We start from the raw sequence: 20,082 nt of genomic DNA, 5'->3' as shown, positions 1-20,082 counted from the left end.
TAGAGGTTCCCACGATCCTCGTCTACCCACGAGGCTCGACTACTCCATCATGATGGGGTTTCCAGGCGGAGAGTGCGCAAGATCAGAACGGCGTAGAAGATGATACTAGAGAATGATTCAAGGTCTGGCTCGATGAGGATTTGGCAGAAGAAGCACGCAGAAGCTCTAAAGACCCATCCAAGATGCCATTGCTTGCAGACGTCGAGAAATGGTACGCGCTCTAGCCTTCTCATACTGACTCTGGCTCACCTAATCTAGGTACTGCGACTATTTCCAGCTGCTCTGCCGACGCATTGAAGCCCGTCTGCGCGGCGAAGTCGCAAGCCGCTGGGAGCACGCGAAGATCGAGTTCATATGTTCAGTTCCGACAACATGGAAGCCCCCCACTGTTGAACGATTGCGAAGGATTACACAACACGCGGGTTTTGGTGTCCGCTGAATCATACAGTGGTGATTGGGTTGACTGAGGCAGAGGCTGCGGCGGTCCATACCGCAAGGAACACTCCTGCGATCTTCAAAGTTCGTGGAAGATGATATACTGTTCGTTTGCGACGTGGGCGGAGGTACTACGGTATGTTAGATGCATCGCACAGACTGTATAACAGGACCTTGAGTGGTTTCAGGATCTGCCGGTCTTCGGGGTGAAGAACACAGCTTCAGCTGGAGCGCTGAGTCTCCAACAGATTGAAGTCGTTTTCGATAAGCCGTTATCACTAGACTCGTGGCTCACCTCCGCTAATCGCGCCTGCAGGAGCAAACATTGGATCAACGAAGCTTGATGATATATTTGAGTCCGTCGTGCACCAACGCCTACACGCTGCGAATTCTTCTTCTCATATGGGGCTTCAGGATCTTGGGGAAACTGCCTGGAAGATGCGAGTTAGCAGACAGTATTAATAACTCGTGCAGAGCTACGCAGAGCAGGTTTTAGAGGTTAAGCGTCAGCTCAAAGGAACGCGAAATGTGAGTACGGCTCGGAAGATTCTTCTTCTTTCACTGTTACCTTCAGAATATGCGTCCCTGAACTTGATAGACGCTATGTCAACGAAGTGCACGGAATTATCAATGGCGACATGGAGTTCAGACGGTGGGTGGAGTGGAAAGTTAGGCGCAACGACTGCTTGCTAAGAGTCTTGCAGATCTGAACTGAAGTCATACTTCGACAATCAGGTTCGTCTTCCCTATCAGTATGAAAGCGACATCTGACACGTTGCAAAGCTCCTCAAACTGTACGAGACGATCCATAAACAGCTGGTTCGCGTGCAAGAAAAGATCCCTTACGAGCTAGTGGTATGTCACAAATGACAAGTCTCGAAGCCGTACACGCTGATACCAACAGGCGCACATGGTTCTTTCGGGGGGTTTTGGGAACGCCGCCTATGTGCGAGACTCTCTGATCGAACGATATGCCCATGAATGAGCACCTCGTCTAAATGGACAGAACCTCCAGATACGCGTCGTTCCAGAGCCTCAGCTAGTTGTCTGTAACGGCAACGTCGCCGACCGCATGCAAAAGCTGAAAAGCGGTCGCAACGTCCTCGGCTGGCGCTGCTGCCGCACGTCCTACGGCACGCTCTGCAAAGTCCTCTACGATCCTAACGACCAACTTTGTTACGGAGTCACGACCCAGATAGATCCGCTTTACAAGAAACCTTACGTCATGCAGTACATCGACTGCTTCGTCAAACAGGCATTACAATCCGAGACGAAGACTGGGCCTGTCACTAACGAAAGCAGGGCCAACCCGTCTCCAGCGACGAGCCCATTGTGCAAACCTTCAAGCGCAAAGGCCCCCCCGCAACAGCTGCGCAGCCGAGCCCCACGCGAATGTTTCCCACCGAGATCATCTGCTCCGAGTTGGACGCCAGCACGCTTCCAAACGTCATGAACGCATATAAGTCCCAAAATCCGCATAATCGAAGCAACATTTGCCAACTGACCCACCAGCCTGCCGTTCTGTGTGCCGCGTAGACTCCGAACTTTCGCTCCTCCCACTGAGCACGTTCAAGCTGAAGAATAGGTATTGGTGGACCACAGGCGAGATGTACCACCGGATAGACTTCGTGGTAAAAGCCAATTTCGGCGCTGCGGACATGGGGTTCCAGTTGTGGCATGAGGGCATGAAGCTGAGTAGGGACTTTTCGATCAAGGTGGAGTGGCATGCGTCAGCGCCACCAGTATGACAAGCCCAGGTAGTACATCCGGTGTTTGACATGAGTACTTTAGACCTGGGCAAGATGACTATGACACAGTACCGGATAGTCAACGACTCACGCATGGGGTTGGAATACTAGGAGTTGGTTGTGGAAAGTGATTCGTTTGTTGCTATCTTAATCTGGCGCTTATACGCAGCGAAATGATCCTATTTTTGTCAATACAGCAGTTCAGATTAGACGAAAGCTGTAGGTTTCTCGCCCAAATTCCTTGCGCAGCCTCGTTTAGTCCACTTTAACAGCCGCATAGATCCTCCTCACAAAGACATAGCTCGCGAGGAACCCAATCGTGCCAACTAACAACCCATATACCGCGCACGCCAACGCGCCATATGCGAAGAAAAGCAGGCCGGACATGAAGCCGGTGATGTTTAGTTTAGTCCAAAAGTAATAGGCGAGGTACCCGAAGATCCAGAGTGCGGAAGAAGAGCCGGCGAGAAAAGATTGCCACCACCAGTGGTAATTCTAGAGCTCGAGGTGAGTAAGGTGCGCAAAGAGTTGAGTTGAAGAGTCACTCACCTCAGAGCATAACTGTAGATATGTAGCTACGACCGCTGCCTCGACTACAGTAACCCCCAGGATCACCCCTACAACGCTCATGAACCCGAACACATAGTAATATCCACTTTTGTCCAACCACAAGCTCTTGAAAACAAACAGCAATTCAATGTACATAACCATAAATGGCGCAAAGCCGGCAAACAAGAACGTTTGCATGCTTCTCAAGTACCAACTGTGTGGAGGCACTTGTCGTGGAATTGCGTTCGCTTTGATGGGATGGTTATAGGCGCCGGCTTGCGTGTATCCATACCACCCGCCAATATATGCAAGAGGCAGTTGAACGAACAACCACAGGGCTATCAAGGCAACCAGAGTGGTGAACGGAAGTGCGGTACTAGAGGCCTGGATCCAGACAAAGAGGTTGAGGATGAAGATAGCTGCGAAGAGGAGACCGGGGACTAAAGATGCGGTACAGAGAACGTTCTGCTGCCAGTCCTCAAGACCAAAGGTTCTGTAGAGACGCGAAGAGAAGTAGCCTGCGAAGAGACCTCCGAAGAGCCAGAGGCCTATGCCTACGCTGATGTAGCCGCCACGGAAGCTTGGATTGAGGACACCTACGGCGGAGAGGATGATGATGCCGACGGTGGCGAAGATGAGCTGGGTGCCAGAGCCTACGACAGCAGAGAAGAGACCGGCGTAGGCAGGCGCGCGGAAGACGTCTCCATGGACGAGCTTCCAACCTGCAAGTTCTTCCTCTTCACCGTCAGAAATTTCGGCTGCTCGCTCGATGTCTTCAATTGAGCCTAGTGAGCCGCTGCTCTTTTTGACTGCGCTTGATGGATGATGCTTCATAGGTTTGAGCTTGCTGACATCGCCTTTGAGCTCACCTCGTATGGTGCGCGTGAATACCACCGCTACAACGGCCGTGAGGAGTCCGGCAATGACGAATGAGTTCAAAATCGCAAGCCAATGTACGTTCGAGCTGTCGTCGGAAGCTACGAAATACATGTTCCAACGATGCTTCCACTCGAGCTTTTCATCCTCACGCCAGTACACTGAGTACGTGAATGGTATCGTGATGCTTGTATCGGGCGTGTCTCGCACATCTGTTGCATTTGAGGGTACAGCCAGGATGAACGGATCATGAGTGACCTCGCCAGACGGTGGCAGCCCGTCCTCCTTTCGACCACTTGCGGATATACTTTTCGGATAGACTTCGAACCCGACGATGACCTTCTTTCCCTTGTTGGCCCCCATTCCTGGCACACGATGCCATCTCAGCACGAGAGTAACATGATTATATATCGCAAAATTGAGATTGGCATCCACAGGGTTGATAACCTGACCAATCTTGAAACCCGCAGCATAGTATTTCCTGCTCTTGTCTGTACTCATGAAACTCGTCGCGCCTGGTAAGTTGTCCACAATCCATTCTGCCCTGTACTCATTTTGGATGAGAAGCTTTGTCTTCTGAATCCCAGCTGCGCTGACCTCCCTGGAGCACAGAAACTTGGCCTCCTCGTCTTGGCCCATCACTAGTTGGTAGTCCGAGACCGTGATCCGATCACCGCGCAGGACTTCGCCTAGATTCAGGGAAATGCTGGCCCCGCTCGAGAATCGCCCTGCCTTTAGGCGACCAGTCGGAGGGCATACGAAAGGAAGTTCCGTGTATGCGAACTGGAGTTCCGATTCTTCGCTGTAAATCTTGTTCACGAGAAGAGGTATTGTTTCTCCGTCTCGGTAGGACTTGAAAGTGACTCCTAAAGCTGGCATCAGCTGTGATTCCGCAAAGTTAAGGACTGGCATACCTGGCACATAGAACGCGTTCGTGAACGCGAGAAGCGCACATATAAGCGCACTGTACCGCACATCCACGTGCATGTTGAACAGCTTGGAGATGTGGGTCTTTGTGGATACCCGATCTCAAGATAATGCAGGACGGTTTGAAAGAACTAGAGAAAGGACGTGGCTACTGGGTCAAGTGAGAGGTATGCGCAAGAGCTGCAAGGGCGCACAATCGCGGTTGCACAAACAGGTCGCACATACCGTACCGTGTGCGATAACAGAAGCTGCGATACATTGGAGATACTCGTCATCTAACGAGCGGTGATGCAAACGCTCGAGGAAAGTAATACGCCAGGTCCGCATGGGGTCCGCTCCACATTCTGGATGGCGATAAGGCGAAGCCGTTGCGTTGGCTCTGCTGCACCGACCCAGAGCCATCCTGGACATATTTAGCTACGAGAAGAAGCTCACAACTGATTCATTGTAATTGCATCGCAGGCGCAAATCTTGGCTCTGGCGGAATTCTGTTATGTCTCGACAACACGCTCTTCGCCATGCAACACCTTTCGGAACACGTGAAGATGCATGCGAAGAGGAGGATATAGAACAAACGAAAATGAAAACCTCAATGATGAAGCTGACGGCAAGAGAAGCCTGCGTCTACCACCTGTACAAGCACATTGTTTTTAGGGAAGTACCGTTTACCGGAAAGTTCTCGAGCCAGAGTTCATTTGATCTAAGAATCGCTAAATCATGTGAACAGGATAACTTTCGAAATTCTGGGAAGAGAAAAATTAGGAGGCCACAGTGGCTACAATCACACAGCCCTGGTCTGTGGCCGCACGTAGCACACGTATCACAATTCAAACCGCGTGCTCAAGCAAGACTTGCTTGAGTTTTGCAACTTGCAGATCGTCTACTACAGACGAATTGCTAAACGGTATCGCGTTGAAGAGCTGCAGCAAAGGCATTACTATCACCCGCTAACCTAGTTCGGATATGGAGTTCCTTCCAGAAAAGCCACTCGTTGGGCTTACCTGCGGTTTCCCGTCATTGCACTCACAAATTTCCCTCACTTTCTGTCTTTCTTTTAGCTAAAATTCTTCTACTTCCTGCCTGTGTCATCGTGCTTCAGTCCTTGTCTTGCCCGTCAACTCTGACGGCCTTATATCGACCATGAAGCTGGAACAAGTCCTGGTGGCGCTTGCAGCCATTGTGCGCGCAGCACCGTTGGAACCGCGGGATGTCGACTATCCAGGCTTGTATTTCTCGAACGGCAAATTCGAGATCACCATGTTCAACGACCTTCATCTGGGCGACTTCGGCATACAGGACGACATTCAGAAAGGCACATGGTCTGACGACCTTACTGTGGATGTCATGAATAAAGTCTTGGATTATGAACACGGCACCAACTTAGCTGTGCTCAATGGCGACATCACGACCTGCGAGTGGCTCGCCGAGAAGGACTCTTACAGGTTCCTCGACAAAGCTATGCAGCCCTTCCTCAACCGCAAGCTGCCTTTCACGGCAACGTTTGGGAATCATGACTGGAGCGCGACCTGCAACACGCGCTGGATGTCGGAGCACATCTGGAGGACGGCAAACGATCGCAAGAACGGTGGACAGCTTACGTTTACTACGAGTTCAGTGGCTGGCGACCCGAATTTAGTCGGAACGACCAACTATTTCATTCCGCTTTATTCCAATATCAATGGAAAACAAGTGCTCAAGATGGTCCTATGGTTCTTTGACAGCAAGGGCGGGTTTGGATATACGGGTGACGGTAACAACAAGCAGGATGTCTACGGCTATGTGCACTCTGATGTGAGTAAGACTCGCTGCATATTCAACTGCATCTCTAACAGTATAGGTCGTCGACTGGTTGTAAGTCAAACATTCTGTTCGTGTACTCCCGCCTGCGTTGACACCTTCGCGTACAGCAAGCGAACGCGCAAGCAACTCGAAAATGAACATGGCGGAAAGCCTGTTCCAAGCCTTGTATTTGCCCACATTCCCATATTGATAACAGATAAATATGCACAAGCTGGGTTGATAAGCGCGAACAAAATGCCAGGCATACAGTGGCACGAAGAGCTTGGAGTTCAGGATGACAATAAAGGCATTGTATTCATGCAAGGGCTTGTTGATACGCCGGGTCTGTTAGGCGTCTTTTCTGGACACGACCATAAGACCGACTGGTATTGTCCCCCTCGTTTTTATTCCGCAAGGCCCTTGACTGAGTGATTCAGGTGTATGAAATGGACCGAGACTCCCAAGCCAATTCCTGCTGGCTGGCCTTCTGATACTCAAGACGGTGGTCTCAATATATGCTTTGGGAGGCACACGGGCTACGGCGGCTACTCAGAGGTCATGCGAGGCGGGCGGCACATTGTCATCTTTGAGGATGCCCTCGGAGGCGATAACGCCATCGAGACGTGGAACCGGCTTGAAGATGGCGAGATCTCCGGTCGAGTCATGTTGAATTCGACTTATGGGATCGACAAGTATCCGCGTGTCGAAGTCAAGCTGAGTGACGGTACAATACCCAAGAACAATGTTAGCGGTAGGCCCGATGATGATGGAATCAGGACGACATCGGGGAAACCTCATTCCTCCACGAGCAAGCAGAGTACAAAGACGACGGCATCATCATCTAAGGCCACGAAGACAACAGCTAAGTCCAAGCATATTAATACCAAAAGAGAATCCATGGCCACCAAGACTACGACTATTCGGAGCCCAAGACCGACCAAAATGTCCCAGACAGCAAGTCCACCGAAGAGGAGCATAAGAACGTATCCCGCGACTCGATACAACCATGAGCCGTGGAGAGAGGTTGACCGCAGTCCGTCCGTTCAAAAGCCCACTAATTCCAAATTCAAACCCGAACAGACTTACAAGCGATGTCCACTTCGTCCGATACGCCCGATTGATTGTGTTTGAGATGACTTCCAAGGCATCTGAGCCTCAACGCAACAGTGCATCATCTGCTGCGCTGCATCTTCTACCAAAACCCGTACCGTAATACATATAGCGATCGGACAGAAGGCATGTTTAGCCAATAGAGCAGCATATACGGGTCGCAAAATTCAATGAGCTGATCTGAGAGTTTCTGTGTTCCAGATGGAACACTCGTCCCAAATTCTACTCGTGAGGAATTTGAATTTGTGAACTTGATTTCGTAGTGGACCTGATTTCTACTTACTCCAGAGTATATTACATTCGGTACCGCATCCCGGGCAGAGCGCTCATTACCACAATCAAATCGAATATGAGTGCAAGTTTGTTTCCGTCCATTTCCACAGCCTCTCTGCCAGCGAGTTGTCCTTAGCAAGAGCGCTTGCGCCGCTCTGGGAACCCACTCCAACCTGCATCACACCTATACACGTCTCTGGCGCGTACCATTCGCCGCTCTTCACGTCCTTCCCCACCGATGTCCAGAGCTGATTCCTCGCCCCTTTCTCAAGCGAAGTGGCTGCAAGAGGCGATAACGCCATGAGCATGTTCGCGAAGGCCGAAGTTCCCGTCGCGCTCGACCCCAGCCCCGTCCCTCCCACGAGCCCAGGATGTGCCGCGGCAAACGTGATATTAGGATACAGCGTAGCGGCGTGCCTTGCCCAGAGGATCTGGGCAAGTTTGCTGGCACCGTAGCGCTCAAAGGCACCGAGGTTCTCGCAGTCTGTTTGCAGCTGGTCGAAGGGGATTCCCTCCTTGGGTGCCAATTGATGGCCCACGGACGTGACCATGATGGCTCGCACGTCTGCGCCTGGCAAATTGCTCGTTTTCTCCAGCAGAGGAAGCAGTAGCTTGAACAGCAGGGCGTGCCCGAGGTAATTGACACCGAACTGCATCTCGTATCCGTCTTTGGTGAGGCCCGGCGCTGCGGCCATGATGCCTGCGTTGAGCATCAGGATGTCGAGACGGGACTCTTGCCCGAGCAGCTTTGCGGCAGCGAGTTTGACCGAGCTGAGAGATGAGAGGTCGAGCTCCAGGATGCTGATGGGGGTGGAATTTGAGGTTCCTAGCTGTTGCTTGACTTCATCGATGGCGGCTTGGGCTTTAGAGGGGCTGCGTGCGGCCAGATAGATGCGCGATGGGTTGTGGCGAGCGTACTCGAGAATACATTGCTTGCCCAGGCCGATGTTGCCGCCGGTGACGAGAATTACCTTGCCGGAGAGGGAGGGAATGTCTTTGGCTGGGTCGAAGGAGACCATGACTGGCGGACTTCTTACTGAGGCAATGGGTGTAGATATTGGTGCTGATATGGGAAAGGGAACTATAGCAGGGTCGGTGTGAATAAAGGTCTGATCCTAGATATGAACAATGAAGTTGCGCAACGAGCCCTATTTAACTTGTCTATAACGCCATTGGATATTCTGGGAACACACCGGGCGGCTTGATTCTTCACCGACGGTGAATGCTGTCGCCTATTCCCGTCCACCAGTTAGTACGTCTAGGCAGTATTTCTCGCGCGACGAAGCTTTGATGCATGCAAGGCTGCGGCTGTGTAGTGGCATGGAGGTAACATGGAGGTAAGATACGGTCTTAAGCGAGCGGAATTCCACTTCGGCTGAACGCAGAGCCAATTAGATTCCGTGCAGCGTATAGGCGGACGAACAACAGCTGTTCAAGGAAGAGCTGGACGAACAACAGCAATGTCAATGAAGAGCTCGTCAAGATTGTGAAAATACAACGATCCTTAGCATACAGAGAGTCGGAGATGCAGTGCGGGTCAACACAGTGGAGCTACTTGTGAACAAGTCACGCTAAGTCCATGTCAGGTTAGCTCTGCAGCGCGTCGATCTTATCGATCTTCCAAATTTCTCAAAAGTCCATCCCGCCATCACACGTTAAGAACACTTAACTTCGCCGCCATAATGTCGTCCATGCGAAATGCCGTCCAGCGGCGCAACCATAAGGAGCGTGCGCAGCCGGAAGAGCGCAAAAAATGGGGTCTCCTCGAGAAACGCAAGGTATGTGCGACTTGCTCAGCGCCAGTTTCCACGCAACTGACAGTATATAGGACTACAAACTCCGCGCGCACGATCACAAAGCGAAGCAAGCGCGCCTCAAGATCCTCAAAGAGAAGGCCTCCGAGCGCAATCCCGATGAATTCTCCTTCGGCATGATGAGCAGCACGGTAGACAAGGCGGGCAGAAAAGTTACCGACCGGGGGAACAAGAGTCTGGATATGGATGTGGTGAAGTTGCTGAAGACGCAGGATGCTGGCTATATACGGACTATGCTTCAGATGGTCAGGAACGAGAGAGAGGAGTTGGAGAAGCGGCTGGTGTTGGAGGACGAAGAGGTGAGGGTGCTGAAGGACGGAGACAATGAGAGGAAGGGCAGGCATACAGTGTATGTGGGGAGGAAGGAAGAACAAGACGAGTTCGACGACGACGAGTGGTTTGGGAAGGGTGCCGAGATGCCAGGCAGAGGAGGCGGGAAGGAACCACAGGTGGAAGATGACGACGAGGAGGGGACATCGAAGAAACAGAAGAGGCCGTCGAAAAGGCAACAAGAGGCCAAAGACCTGGCGCAAAAACAAGAACAGCTCTTCATGAGCAAGAGGGAGAGGGCACAACAGCGGGCGGCAGCACACCTGGAAGCAGTCAAAGCCCGAGAGCGCGCGCTCATGGCCGCCGAAGAGGAGCTGGAGTTGCAGCGTGCTAAAATGAACCACACGGTTGGCGGGGTCAACAAAAACGGTGTCAAGTTCAAGATTCGGGAGCGGAAGCGATGAACGAGGTTGTCCTTCAATGGATTTGGGATGGCTGAGATCGAATAACTACTCTACAACCTGGCCGGCATCCTCATAGCGCCATCCAATCGTATTACCGTCCCATTCAACATGGAGTTCTCTATCGAGTCCCGCACTGTCCTCGCGAACTCCGAGGCTTGTCCCGCCCTTTTCGGGAATTCCATTGCATTCTCCAGACTTTGCTTCACCTTCCCGGACAAAAGCTTGGTCATGTTCGATTCGAACAACGCTGGCGCGATTGTCACCGCTCGGATGCCGTATTTGGACAGGTCGCGCGCCAGAGGAAGCGTCAAGCTAGCCACCGCACCCTTGCTCGCTGCATACGCAACCTGTCCCATCTGCCCGTCGAATGCGGCAGAACTCGCTACCATGATGATCACTCCACGCTCGCCGTCCGGACCATCGGGTTGTGCAGTCGTCATGTGAGGCAGCGCTTGCCTAATCAAATCCAGCGTTCCTCTGAGATTGATGTTCAGCACAAAGTCGATGCTGGATATCGGTAGTGGCTCGTTCTTCTTGTCTATGATTAGTCCTGGAAGTCCAACTCCTGCACCAGCCACCACACCACCTATCGGCTTGCCCGTTTCTTTAATCCATGCTACGGTGCCTGTGATTGCTTTCTCGATTGCGTCTGTGTCCGAGACGTCGACTTCGAAGAACTTGGCTCGGGAGCCGAGCTCTGAGACGATTTTTGATCCCGCGTCGCTGTTGAGGTCGAGGAGAGAGACGTAAGCGCCGTGAGTATGGAGGTCACGGGCTGTTGCAAGGCCAAGGCCGGACGCGCCGCCTGAGATTATGAATGTGCGGTCGGCGATTTTCATGATGTAGTCAAACGCTAAGGAAACAGTATTGATCTCTCTGGAGGGAGCACCGCAGAAGCGTAATTGTCAATTGTGAGGATTGATTGTGTTTGCAGAGTGTTCCGGCATGTGTAAATGACATGCATTCGCACTAACAAGAGCAACCTCGGCAGAGCGAGGAGAGCACTTCCGCGCTGCTCCCAATCCAAGACCCTGGCGGCACTGCTCCCAAAGACCCGACGCCAAGATTTCGCGCCGAACCCCACAATTTTTTCTGGCGCTCTCGTCGCAGCCTTCTTTCTGTCGCAGATTTCAATCACTCAGATTCGCCTTGATTAGATGAACGCAGAAGGTCTCCTCCGCAGGCAAGGCTGGCGCGGTGCCGGCTTCTCCCTCGACACCTCCGACCGCGGGATCAAAAAGCCTCTCCTCATCAGCCACAAGCAGGACCAGCTGGGCTTGGGCAAGAAGAAAGCCAGCCACACGACAGACGACCAGTGGTGGATGCGAGCGTTCGACGAGTCACTCCAAAACCTAGGAAGTGGAAAGACAAGCACGCTTAGCCAGATCCAGGAGAAGGGAATCAATCGTGGTGGGCTTTACGGGTTTTTCGTGAAGGGAGAAGGACTGCAGGGATCGATTGGAGAGGAAACCTCTATACCGGCATCAGGAGCCACCACACCGCCTACGTCTGTCGACGACAGTAGTACCGATGAAAGCGAAAGCGATTCGGATTCTATGAGCAGCGACGACGCTGCATCCGATTCCTCGAAATTGACGAAGGCGAAGAAGAGCCAGAACAAGCGGAAGCGTGAAGCTGAGGAAGATGTACCAGCCACCAAGAAGCTGAAGCAAGAAACTGGCGGAGTGAAGATCGGCGCACGGGCACAAGCAAGTGCGAATGGCGAAGTGCGGACAGGCATGGGTCCCATCAGCGCAGACGCCTGGCCACAAATGTGCGCTGTCACGTCCAGGATTGGCAAGCAAGTCAAAGCGAGTGTCAAAAAGAACGAGAAGGCCGGTGCGTACGGCGATGCAACAAACGTCGATGACCCGAAGGTCCCTGGCACAAAGCTCGGCAAGAAAGCCGTGAAGCAACAGCAGCAGAAGGTCATACGGGCTGCGAAGAAGCAGATGGCCAAGGAGTTGGTTGTTGAGGCTATCCTCAACGGCGATCTGCCGATGCTGAACCCTGAGAACTTGGCAAAAGAAGATATCCTGCAGAACTACGGCAAAATTTCCAAAGCCATCAAGGCCGTGGAGAACGCTAATAAGATTTCGAACAAGACAGAGCGTCAGGCTAAGAGGGAACAGAGAAAGGAGGCAAAGGGTAAGGTTGCCAGTGGAAAAGCTCGCAGCAAAGCTGCAGCCCAACAGCAACCCACTGAGCAATCTCTTATCGAAGCGCATCTTTCTCGGTTGTCGCCGGAGAAGCAAGTCGACTACGCAGCTCGCGCCGCGGAGAAAGGGCAGACACTCGAGGAATACACTCTTCGACGCATCGAGAAGAAGGAAGCTAAGCGTATAGAGAAGGAACCCAAGACTGAGGATGAGAAGGCAGTTGCTACAGAGGCAAAGGGCGAGTCTGGAAAGATTGCGCCTTGGAGAGCACAGAAGAAAGTGCAGAGCAAACTGAAGAAGGAGCAGAAGACCAAGAGCGAAAAGTTGGCGAGTAAGGTAAAGAACAAGTATGAGGTCGGCGAGAAGGCGAAGGCGCGGAATACGAAGATCAGGGGAGACGACGAGGGAGGGGTGAAGGATATGGCGGGGGACCAGTCGTTCATGGAGAAGGCGGCGAGGTTTGGGGCTATTGCCAAACCCATTGCTGCCGCTGCTTGAATCAGCGGAGACGGAGAGACGGTGCTAGATGATTCAATGACGCATTTAGGAATGGCGACGTACACAGGCGGTTTGGCTCTTCAGCGGCATGGCGTGGCATTTGCAAACTCAATTGAATAAATCCTATCTTCATGATGGATATGCTTTTCCTTTGCTTCAATGTGCTTCAATGATTCCCGCATAAACATGCCAGCCAATACACTAGAAAACGCCGAGGCATTTCTCGGGCAACTCCAATCCACAGGCGTTGCTCGGTCAGGACTCCCTCCCGCTGTCGTTGCGGGCTGACGCCGTTGCGTGCTAGATAGAAGTTTAAATTTCCACACTGGGCCGCTTCATGATGCTCGACAAGCTTTGCGAAGGAGCGGCATCCGCGATGCTCAGACTTGGGCTCCGTGCCCAGAGAGCAGAACTCAGTCTTGAGCCATTGCGCAACCGCATTGCCTATAGGAGGTGGTAGTAAGAAGCCTTGAAACCACGTAAGATCGGCGTGTCCAAAGCTTGATAGCCGGCCGGGAACCATGGCGATCTCCAGATCCCAGGGATGCATGGCCAGGGACTCGAAGGCCTTGCCGCAGTGGCGCACGGAGTTGGGGCACGCGAACAAGTGGGACATGGCATCGCCAGCGCGGCTGCACTCGCGACGACGCGAGCAGGTTGCGGTGAGCGGCGGCGGGCTCGCGGCATCGTCGTCGCCGACGGGCGCATGCCAAGGGCGCGAGGTCGAGCTGTGTCTCAGGCGAAACTCGCACACGACCTGCGTCTCTCCCAAACAGCCCGTGATCGTGGTGCGCTACGCCCAGCTAGGCACGCGAGCCGCAAAAGTGAGCTGCGTTCCTGGCTCGTTTGCGCCCGCGAACCCTCGAAGAAGCAATTTGCGTTCGACCCCAACTTTCGGCACCCAGGCTTGCCCAACTGTGGCGTCTGGCTATCAAGACGAGTCTTGTGCGTGCCCGGCTGCTGCCGTGTCACCGTTCGTAAATTCAGGTAGGCCCGGGGGTGCATGTCCTGCGTTTCATCTCGACCGGGAGCTTGTGAAGCCTCGACCTCTGCCTTTCTTCTCGCTGCTGACGTCCGGACAACTCTTACCTCGATGCCTGCCGTGCCTCGAGCTTAAGGCGTCTTTACCCGTCTGAGATGCTGTGCGACCAACAAGCTAGGAGGTGACGCTTGCATACCTCGCCATGGCAAATTCAAAGTGAGTCAACGTGCACGCAAGCGCTCGCCAGCCGTGAGCCAGCGGACCATCGGCCAGCATTCGGACGAAATCAAACTGACGAGTCGCCAGGTACGAATACGTACGCAACTTTGAGCAGCCCGACAACCTGCTGCCGAACACCTTTGTCGTGGTCCGCATAGACGGCCGGGGCTTTACAAAGTACCTCTCCCCTCAGAACCATATCCTTTCAGCTGCACATGCTCTCAAGTCGATCTTGCTTCCATTTTTGGGCATTTCGGGGGTTGGCCGCATATGCGGTTGAAGAGGATGTGTTTCAGGAAGCGAGCACCGATTACCCGACCTATGCTGACATGCTCGCTACTGCAGACTTACGACCAAGTACAACTTCGTCAAGCCCAATGACCGCCGCGCACTGGACTTGATGAACGGTGCGGCTGAGGCCGTCATGAAAGATTTGCCGGACCTTGTTCTGGCTTACGGGCAGAGCGATGAATTTAGGTACGCGTTCCAGCCTTCCAATCGCTTGTTTGATAGAGATTGAATGTCGGCAAGATGGCAAGCATGTTCAGCTGTCAATTTGCATGTGAGCGCTAAGGGTCGCGAGTCTTAGCTGACGAGTGACACAGTTTCGTCTTTCACAAGGACTGCATGCTCTTCGAACGACGCGCCAGGTACGAAATTCCACATCATCATCATCCAAATTCATGTGGATGTATGGTGCACAATGCAACACCAAGTTGCTAATGAAATACAGTAAGCTCGTGACAACCATTGTATCGACATTCACTGCGAACTACGTGCTTGGATGGGCCAAGTACTTCCCAGACCACCCCCTGACGGCTCCCTTACCCTCATTCGACGGACGGGCAGTATGCTATCCCAGCAACACTAATTTAAGAGACTATCTGAGCTGGCGGCAGGCTGACTGTAAGTACGCTACTACTGGCTACGGGGTGTTTGTCCATACATATACCCGAAGCGCTATGCACCCCACGTCGGGCCCTCCTCAGCTCCAACATCTATCTTACATTGCACAGGCCACATAAATAATCTTTACAACACTACTTTCTGGGCTCTCGTCCAACAGGGCGGTCTCGAGAACCGCGTCGCGGAGAAGGAACTATCGGGCACTGTTTCTGGCGATAAGAACGAAATCCTGTTCAAGAGGTTCGGCATCAACTACAACAACGAGCCGGATATCTTCAAAAAGGGCAGCGTGCTCTACAGAGATGTAAATCTTCGTCTTCTAGTTGCCCCATGAGCTAAACGTTACAGTTTTTCCCAACCTCGACGCAATCGTCGCCGACTCCCGCGAAGTCTCCAATAATACATCATCCGACGCCGCAATCGATAGCAAGACCAATGTCTCAACCATTGGAACTGACACATCACGACCTCTTCCGCTCTTCACCGGCGTCCGGAACGTCGACAGCAACTGCATCGACGCCTCGCGGACCGACCTTCCTTTCCACGTCTACAACCCCGTCTCCGCCGCCTTCGCCACCCACAATCCCGATGCCCTTGTTCACAGAAGCTTTCAAAGATCAGACCTCTGTTGGATACCCGTCAACTTTCTCGCTCTCGACCTTCTCACCCCTTTCTCCGTCCGCCAACGCATCGGCTCCACGCCATGCTGCTTTGCAGCCCATACCGCTCCCTCCACCAACTCTCAAACCAAGCACACGTCCACCTCTGTCTCTGAATCCACCGAACTCGATAACGCATGCCAACACTTCACCGATGCCTTCTCCATACGTACCGTCATCAGCAGCTTATCCATCACCTACAATATCCAACTCCAAGAAACCCGTAAAACCAATCTCGCACTCCGCAAGCGCGTCGCTCTCGCTCCACCCCAAGCCACTAGCACCGTCATACAGACCAACACCTAAACGTAGTCCCAGCTTATCCGTCCTCGAAAGCGGACTTGCTCGCGGACCTCCACAGATCCCGCAACGCTTCTCCTCCATCCCTCCCGAACAGCCACCGCGCAAGCTCTCCCTCCCGACGCAAAAGTCCCACGCCCTCCTCCGTCAAGAAGCATCCGACCTCGCCGTCGCCAACCCAGCGAACACGTCCTCCTACCGCGGCGCAGGTCGCCCCCGGACCCCACCCAGCCAACTAATGACAATGAAGGAGCTTCCCAGTCCGCCAACCGGCGAGTACGACATCGGCGGTGTGCGCGGCGCAGTCATGGGGTCGTCGCCACAGCCATGGAGCCAGAGTCCGCCGCCACCCACGCGTGGCTCAGCGATTTCAGCGGGCGGGTCCAGCGGACACGGCGAGATGGAGAACCTGATTGTGAATCCGGTGATCCCGCCGAGTCCGCCGGGCGCGTCGCTGCGGAGCCACTCGCGTGCGGGAAGCAGCTACTCGAAGAGCTATTCGTTTCCTGCGCCGCCGTCTTCGGGACCACCGACCAGTAGTGGAGAGCAGTTCGCTTCATTCGATTGGGGGAACAAAGAGGAAGTGGAAGTGCCGCCTGAGGTGCCGGAGAAGTCGAAGGGGAGGCAGATAAAGGGCAAAGGAGAGAAGGGGAAGAAAGTGCTGGGGATTGAAGATGAGGGGTGGAAGGAGGGGCTGGATGGGCGGCCGAAGACGATGAGTAAGACGCAGAAGGAGAAGGAGAGGAAGAAGAGGGGGAAGGCGAGGATTGTGACGGAGCATGTGGATATCATTGGGGATTCGTTTTGGGAAAGGAGACCGTGGATTTTGAGTGGAAGGGTGGGGTGAGTGGGACAGTAAGATAAGAGGCGAGTAGTGAGAGTTCGTGCGGTTCTGTTGAGGGTCTATTTGGTTATGCATAGCGTAGGCACGGGTGTACAGTGTGATGTCTTTCTCCACTTCGTTTTGGGATGTATTATCTAGGAGTATTGTGGACGATTGACGAATGCCACTTCAGCGTGTCACAAATTCCCTCAGCTGGGGAAGCCAGGTGTGGAGGAGGCTGCAGGTCAATGGGTGCCAATGTTCGGGAGCCGCGTAGAGGCTTAGACCGGCTGTCTGAGGCAGAAGCTCGACGACATCCGCTCAGCCTTGCGACTTCTGCCTGCAAGACATGTTTGAACTGAGCACAAATCGTCGCGAAACCTTGACCGTCAAAGCGCTGCTTGCTGCTACCGGCGCAACCTTTAACGCCAGTGTTTCTGGATTATCTCGAAAGTGCAAAACGCGAACGGGGCGAGTTTGCAGCGGGTGTAACTCATTATGCAGCCCAAGCGGAGGTCGCAATGCTCTCGCCTTTCCTCATTCATATCATCGAACGGGCGTCGATTGCCCAAACTCTTGTCGCGCAGTGACACGAGTCTCCCTCGCTACGAGTACCAGCTACTGTCAGGACCAGACAGCATTCGTGTTCTCACGCTCGATAGCTCTGTCCCTGATCCGATTGAGTGCACGCTTCAAGAAGTCTCTTACACTGATCGATGCTACCAAGCGCTATCATACGTTTGGGGCTCGCAAGAGAAGCCCTTCGAAGCGATCATTGTCAATTCCAAGGGTGCTCGTCGGGGTCAATACCCTTGACGACAAACCTCAAGAACGCTCTTTTAGACCTCAAGAACTGCGTCGAACTCGAATTCAAGACGTTTCGGATCGACCAGATAGGCATCAATCAAGACGGCGAGGACAAGAGTCAACAGGTCGCATTGATGGGCAAGATTTATCGGCATGCAACGAGGGTGATTGTTTTACACAGGCCTGGCCTCCCTGACAGAAGTTGCAGAGATAGGATTGCACTTGTTCAAATTAATCCAGTGGATCTATAAGAGCTATGTCGACTATGTTTGTATGCATGTGTGGAACGACAATGCAATCCCTGGCCATGAGGAGTAACCTCGCTTCCCTGAGGACACTTTCCGCATAACAAACTACGAAGACTGGTAATGGCTAGTTGCACTCGTGTTCGGGGATTGGACGAGCAGGCTTTCGATGTCGCAGGAGCAGCTACTAAATGACGAAGTAATCATCTTAAGGGTGTCATAGCTTTTAGATTGCGAGACAGCGGCCATGATACCGGCTCTCTGGACGTACTACCAGGAAGAATGATCGTTCATCGGTATTGGTCAGAACACCCACCCGTTCCCTTCAGAATGTCACTGGATACGGTTGACTTCCTGTCCCACATATTAACTAACCGGAGGTCCTGCCATACCGTTACCAATTTTCACAAGGTCAATATTCAAGAGATTATAACACTGTGCGAGAATTTCAGCAGGTACAACAGCTTCCTGGATTGTTACGATCCGCGCGATCAAATCTTTGTCCTTCTGGCAATTTCATCCGACGTCGCCGACCGTATAGTTCCTGGCTACTCCGAAGAATGTACCATGGAAACCTTTTTCCAAAAGCTTCTTGAGGGCAGCATGAGCTTGCTCCCATTGGCTATGGCTGCTGCAGGGAACGACCTGACACGAGTTGAATGCGCATCTTGGACCTACCAAGAACGTTGTGCGTGTGGAAATCGACCTTCATTTGTGGATAGTTCTGGTTGCTAACTACATCCTATTATGGCCCTTCCTCGGAGGCCAATATTCCCGTCCGCACGGTGTCTTAGGGTCAGAGGCCGCGTCCTGGATATCATTTGGGTCTCCACGGGATTTCGGAGCTGGATTCAACAAGGAAAACCTGACCTTGAGAGTGTATGGACCTGTGTTATAAACAGGCTTTCAAAACTCTCTGACTTCCTTCATACTATGGAGATCGGGCCGAGTGGCATCCTTCCTACGTGTAGAACACTGAAAATGAACGGATGCTGGATTCCGACACATACCAAGGACGATCTGTCGAGGTAGAAGCGGCACTCCAGTTATGGTGGTTTATGTCTAAAATCCTACGATCTCTTGACAATAAACGACTATGTCACGTATCAGCGCCAAAATACACTGAATTGCCAGCGCGGACAAGGCAGCAAATGGAGGTGTTCCTTCAACTAGCAGATCTTGTCGATCCTGATGACTACATGGCGAGGCACTATAACGTAAGATTTCCTGGCCTAGACTTGCTCGATAGAGGACGAACACCCAGCGTTACAAAAAACAAACGCCCCCGCAACGGGATGATCGAAGTGCTGGAGGGCGACGTCATCGTGGCCTTGCAGGGAGCAGACAGTTTGTTCGTCCTACGATCCGCTGGTTCCAAGTACCGGCTTGTCGGCGATGCGTGGGTGGACGGCTTGATGAACAGCGAAGCTTATCAAGGCCTGGGCTCGGATCAAGTCGATGTCGACATCGATATTATCTAGCAGCGACCCTGTTAAATTGTTATCTTGCGAAAGCCAGACAGGAAGCCTCGATAATTGCATGTTTGTGTACTGTGTTTATCCTAGAGGCACCAGTTTAGAAGGTGGAACACACTTCATGTGGGGTCGCTGGGGCAGGCGTTTGTAACCCGCTTGCTGCGAAGCTGATAAGTGGTGAACACACCATCATCCACACCATCTGCGTAGACCTGCTAATAATAATCATAGTCTATGATGACACCAGCCACATATCGCGAATACGCCACATATTGAGGCTAATGCGCTGGTGCTGAGCCATGGTTGAAACTACCTGTTCGGATAGACGAGACATCCGGCGCTACCGCGTTCAACGATCTAGGGAGGCCATCAATTCCAGATCGGGCCGACTATCTCCTCGGGCAACTTGATCGAACTATATCGTTTCGAAGCGGAAGATCACTGGTTGGAGAACATTGATCAAGCCAGACAACCACATGTGGACAATAAATCTAGGAACCTGTGCTCCCGGGCAAGACTGGCCGACGAACATAATTCGCGGCATTTGCGGGACCCATGGATGCATCCCGTGCTACCATTCGGTATTATACGTGCCCGTTAGGTAGCCTAGACGCGGCTACATTGACAGGTGAGGGTTAGCAAAGCTTAGCAGAGCTTGTCGAAGCTTAAGTTCAACGGTGAATACTAGCTTCCGGTGCCACATCATCGCGCCACACTTGAGGCTAGTGCTCACCCGCTTCCCAGACTACCATATCGAGTTGTAT

At 52.8% G+C, this 20,082-nt stretch overlaps 11 protein-coding genes across 11 annotated transcripts; 8 read left to right on the top strand and 3 right to left on the bottom strand.

Moving 5' to 3' along the window:
* Positions 1 to 1,073: 1,073 nt before the first annotated feature.
* CC84DRAFT_1221733 (uncharacterized protein) lies at positions 1,074 to 1,971 on the top strand (the record flags this gene model as incomplete). Its single annotated transcript, XM_018183297.1, has 6 exons — positions 1,074 to 1,087; positions 1,140 to 1,170; positions 1,219 to 1,290; positions 1,340 to 1,381; positions 1,442 to 1,681; positions 1,738 to 1,971. 6 exons carry the CDS (start codon positions 1,074 to 1,076, stop codon positions 1,969 to 1,971), a joined length of 633 nt encoding a protein of 210 aa, XP_018031571.1.
* Positions 1,972 to 2,438: 467 nt separating this feature from the next.
* CC84DRAFT_1154812 (multispanning membrane protein) lies at positions 2,439 to 4,523 on the bottom strand (the record flags this gene model as incomplete). The annotated part of the gene is made up of 3 exons (XM_018176910.1): positions 2,439 to 2,678; positions 2,733 to 3,517; positions 3,602 to 4,523. The coding sequence occupies 3 exons, from the start codon at positions 4,518 to 4,520 to the stop codon at positions 2,439 to 2,441; spliced, it is 1,944 nt and encodes a 647-aa protein (XP_018031570.1).
* A 1,152-nt stretch (positions 4,524 to 5,675) lies between these two features.
* On the top strand, positions 5,676 to 7,159 carry CC84DRAFT_1190348 (Metallo-dependent phosphatase; the record flags this gene model as incomplete). The annotated part of the gene is made up of 5 exons (XM_018181111.1): positions 5,676 to 6,326; positions 6,373 to 6,386; positions 6,443 to 6,700; positions 6,752 to 7,058; positions 7,091 to 7,159. The coding sequence occupies 5 exons, from the start codon at positions 5,676 to 5,678 to the stop codon at positions 7,157 to 7,159; spliced, it is 1,299 nt and encodes a 432-aa protein (XP_018031569.1).
* Positions 7,160 to 7,672: 513 nt separating this feature from the next.
* On the bottom strand, positions 7,673 to 9,008 carry CC84DRAFT_1168338 (short-chain dehydrogenase/reductase). Its single transcript, XM_018179372.1, has one exon. It carries the CDS (start codon positions 8,714 to 8,716, stop codon positions 7,763 to 7,765), a length of 954 nt encoding a protein of 317 aa, XP_018031568.1. The 5' UTR covers positions 8,717 to 9,008; the 3' UTR covers positions 7,673 to 7,762.
* A 371-nt stretch (positions 9,009 to 9,379) lies between these two features.
* On the top strand, positions 9,380 to 10,245 carry CC84DRAFT_1190346 (U3 snoRNP-associated protein-like protein Utp11; the record flags this gene model as incomplete). Its single annotated transcript, XM_018181110.1, has 2 exons — positions 9,380 to 9,475; positions 9,526 to 10,245. 2 exons carry the CDS (start codon positions 9,380 to 9,382, stop codon positions 10,243 to 10,245), a joined length of 816 nt encoding a protein of 271 aa, XP_018031567.1.
* A 7-nt stretch (positions 10,246 to 10,252) lies between these two features.
* CC84DRAFT_1168336 (3-hydroxyacyl-CoA dehydrogenase type-2) lies at positions 10,253 to 11,203 on the bottom strand. The gene has a single exon (XM_018179371.1). It carries the CDS (start codon positions 11,082 to 11,084, stop codon positions 10,296 to 10,298), a length of 789 nt encoding a protein of 262 aa, XP_018031566.1. The 5' UTR covers positions 11,085 to 11,203; the 3' UTR covers positions 10,253 to 10,295.
* Positions 11,204 to 11,266: 63 nt separating this feature from the next.
* On the top strand, positions 11,267 to 13,010 carry CC84DRAFT_1168335 (uncharacterized protein). The gene has a single exon (XM_018179370.1). The coding sequence runs from the start codon at positions 11,403 to 11,405 to the stop codon at positions 12,900 to 12,902; it is 1,500 nt and encodes a 499-aa protein (XP_018031565.1). The 5' UTR covers positions 11,267 to 11,402; the 3' UTR covers positions 12,903 to 13,010.
* A 21-nt stretch (positions 13,011 to 13,031) lies between these two features.
* Positions 13,032 to 14,187, top strand: CC84DRAFT_279958 (uncharacterized protein). The gene has a single exon (XM_018185743.1). The coding sequence runs from the start codon at positions 13,424 to 13,426 to the stop codon at positions 14,036 to 14,038; it is 615 nt and encodes a 204-aa protein (XP_018031564.1). The 5' UTR covers positions 13,032 to 13,423; the 3' UTR covers positions 14,039 to 14,187.
* On the top strand, positions 13,648 to 16,978 carry CC84DRAFT_279923 (Thg1-domain-containing protein). The gene is made up of 7 exons (XM_018185742.1): positions 13,648 to 14,100; positions 14,191 to 14,280; positions 14,449 to 14,580; positions 14,709 to 14,753; positions 14,837 to 15,009; positions 15,120 to 15,313; positions 15,358 to 16,978. The coding sequence occupies exons 1-7, from the start codon at positions 14,087 to 14,089 to the stop codon at positions 16,813 to 16,815; spliced, it is 2,106 nt and encodes a 701-aa protein (XP_018031563.1). The 5' UTR covers positions 13,648 to 14,086; the 3' UTR covers positions 16,816 to 16,978.
* On the top strand, positions 16,979 to 17,960 carry CC84DRAFT_279918 (uncharacterized protein). Its single transcript, XM_018185741.1, has one exon. It carries the CDS (start codon positions 17,141 to 17,143, stop codon positions 17,792 to 17,794), a length of 654 nt encoding a protein of 217 aa, XP_018031562.1. The 5' UTR covers positions 16,979 to 17,140; the 3' UTR covers positions 17,795 to 17,960.
* On the top strand, positions 17,960 to 19,324 carry CC84DRAFT_1229978 (uncharacterized protein; the record flags this gene model as incomplete). Its single annotated transcript, XM_018183684.1, has 2 exons — positions 17,960 to 18,531; positions 18,954 to 19,324. Exons 1-2 carry the CDS (start codon positions 18,126 to 18,128, stop codon positions 19,322 to 19,324), a joined length of 777 nt encoding a protein of 258 aa, XP_018031561.1. The 5' UTR covers positions 17,960 to 18,125.
* Positions 19,325 to 20,082: the final 758 nt, after the last annotated feature.

Source organism: Paraphaeosphaeria sporulosa, assembly GCF_001642045.1.
Source record: "Paraphaeosphaeria sporulosa strain AP3s5-JAC2a unplaced genomic scaffold CC84scaffold_11, whole genome shotgun sequence".
NCBI lineage: Eukaryota > Fungi > Ascomycota > Dothideomycetes > Pleosporales > Didymosphaeriaceae > Paraphaeosphaeria > Paraphaeosphaeria sporulosa.
This window is presented reverse-complemented; position numbering and strand designations above follow the sequence as displayed.

Excerpts from the sequence above, each read along its gene's own strand:
- CC84DRAFT_1168338 (XM_018179372.1), bottom strand. The coding sequence starts at position 8,716 with ATGGTCTCCTTCGACCCAGCCAAAGACATTCCCTCCCTCTCCGGCAAG.
- CC84DRAFT_1168336 (XM_018179371.1), bottom strand. The coding sequence starts at position 11,084 with ATGAAAATCGCCGACCGCACATTCATAATCTCAGGCGGCGCGTCCGGC.
- CC84DRAFT_1168335 (XM_018179370.1), top strand. The coding sequence starts at position 11,403 with ATGAACGCAGAAGGTCTCCTCCGCAGGCAAGGCTGGCGCGGTGCCGGC.
- CC84DRAFT_279958 (XM_018185743.1), top strand. The coding sequence starts at position 13,424 with ATGGCGATCTCCAGATCCCAGGGATGCATGGCCAGGGACTCGAAGGCC.
- CC84DRAFT_279923 (XM_018185742.1), top strand. Across the intron at positions 14,581-14,708 it reads GGGCAGAGCGATGAATTTAG|TTTCGTCTTTCACAAGGACT; the intron begins GTACGCGTTCCA and ends CGAGTGACACAG. Across the intron at positions 14,754-14,836 it reads CTCTTCGAACGACGCGCCAG|TAAGCTCGTGACAACCATTG; the intron begins GTACGAAATTCC and ends AATGAAATACAG.
- CC84DRAFT_279918 (XM_018185741.1), top strand. The coding sequence starts at position 17,141 with ATGTTTGAACTGAGCACAAATCGTCGCGAAACCTTGACCGTCAAAGCG.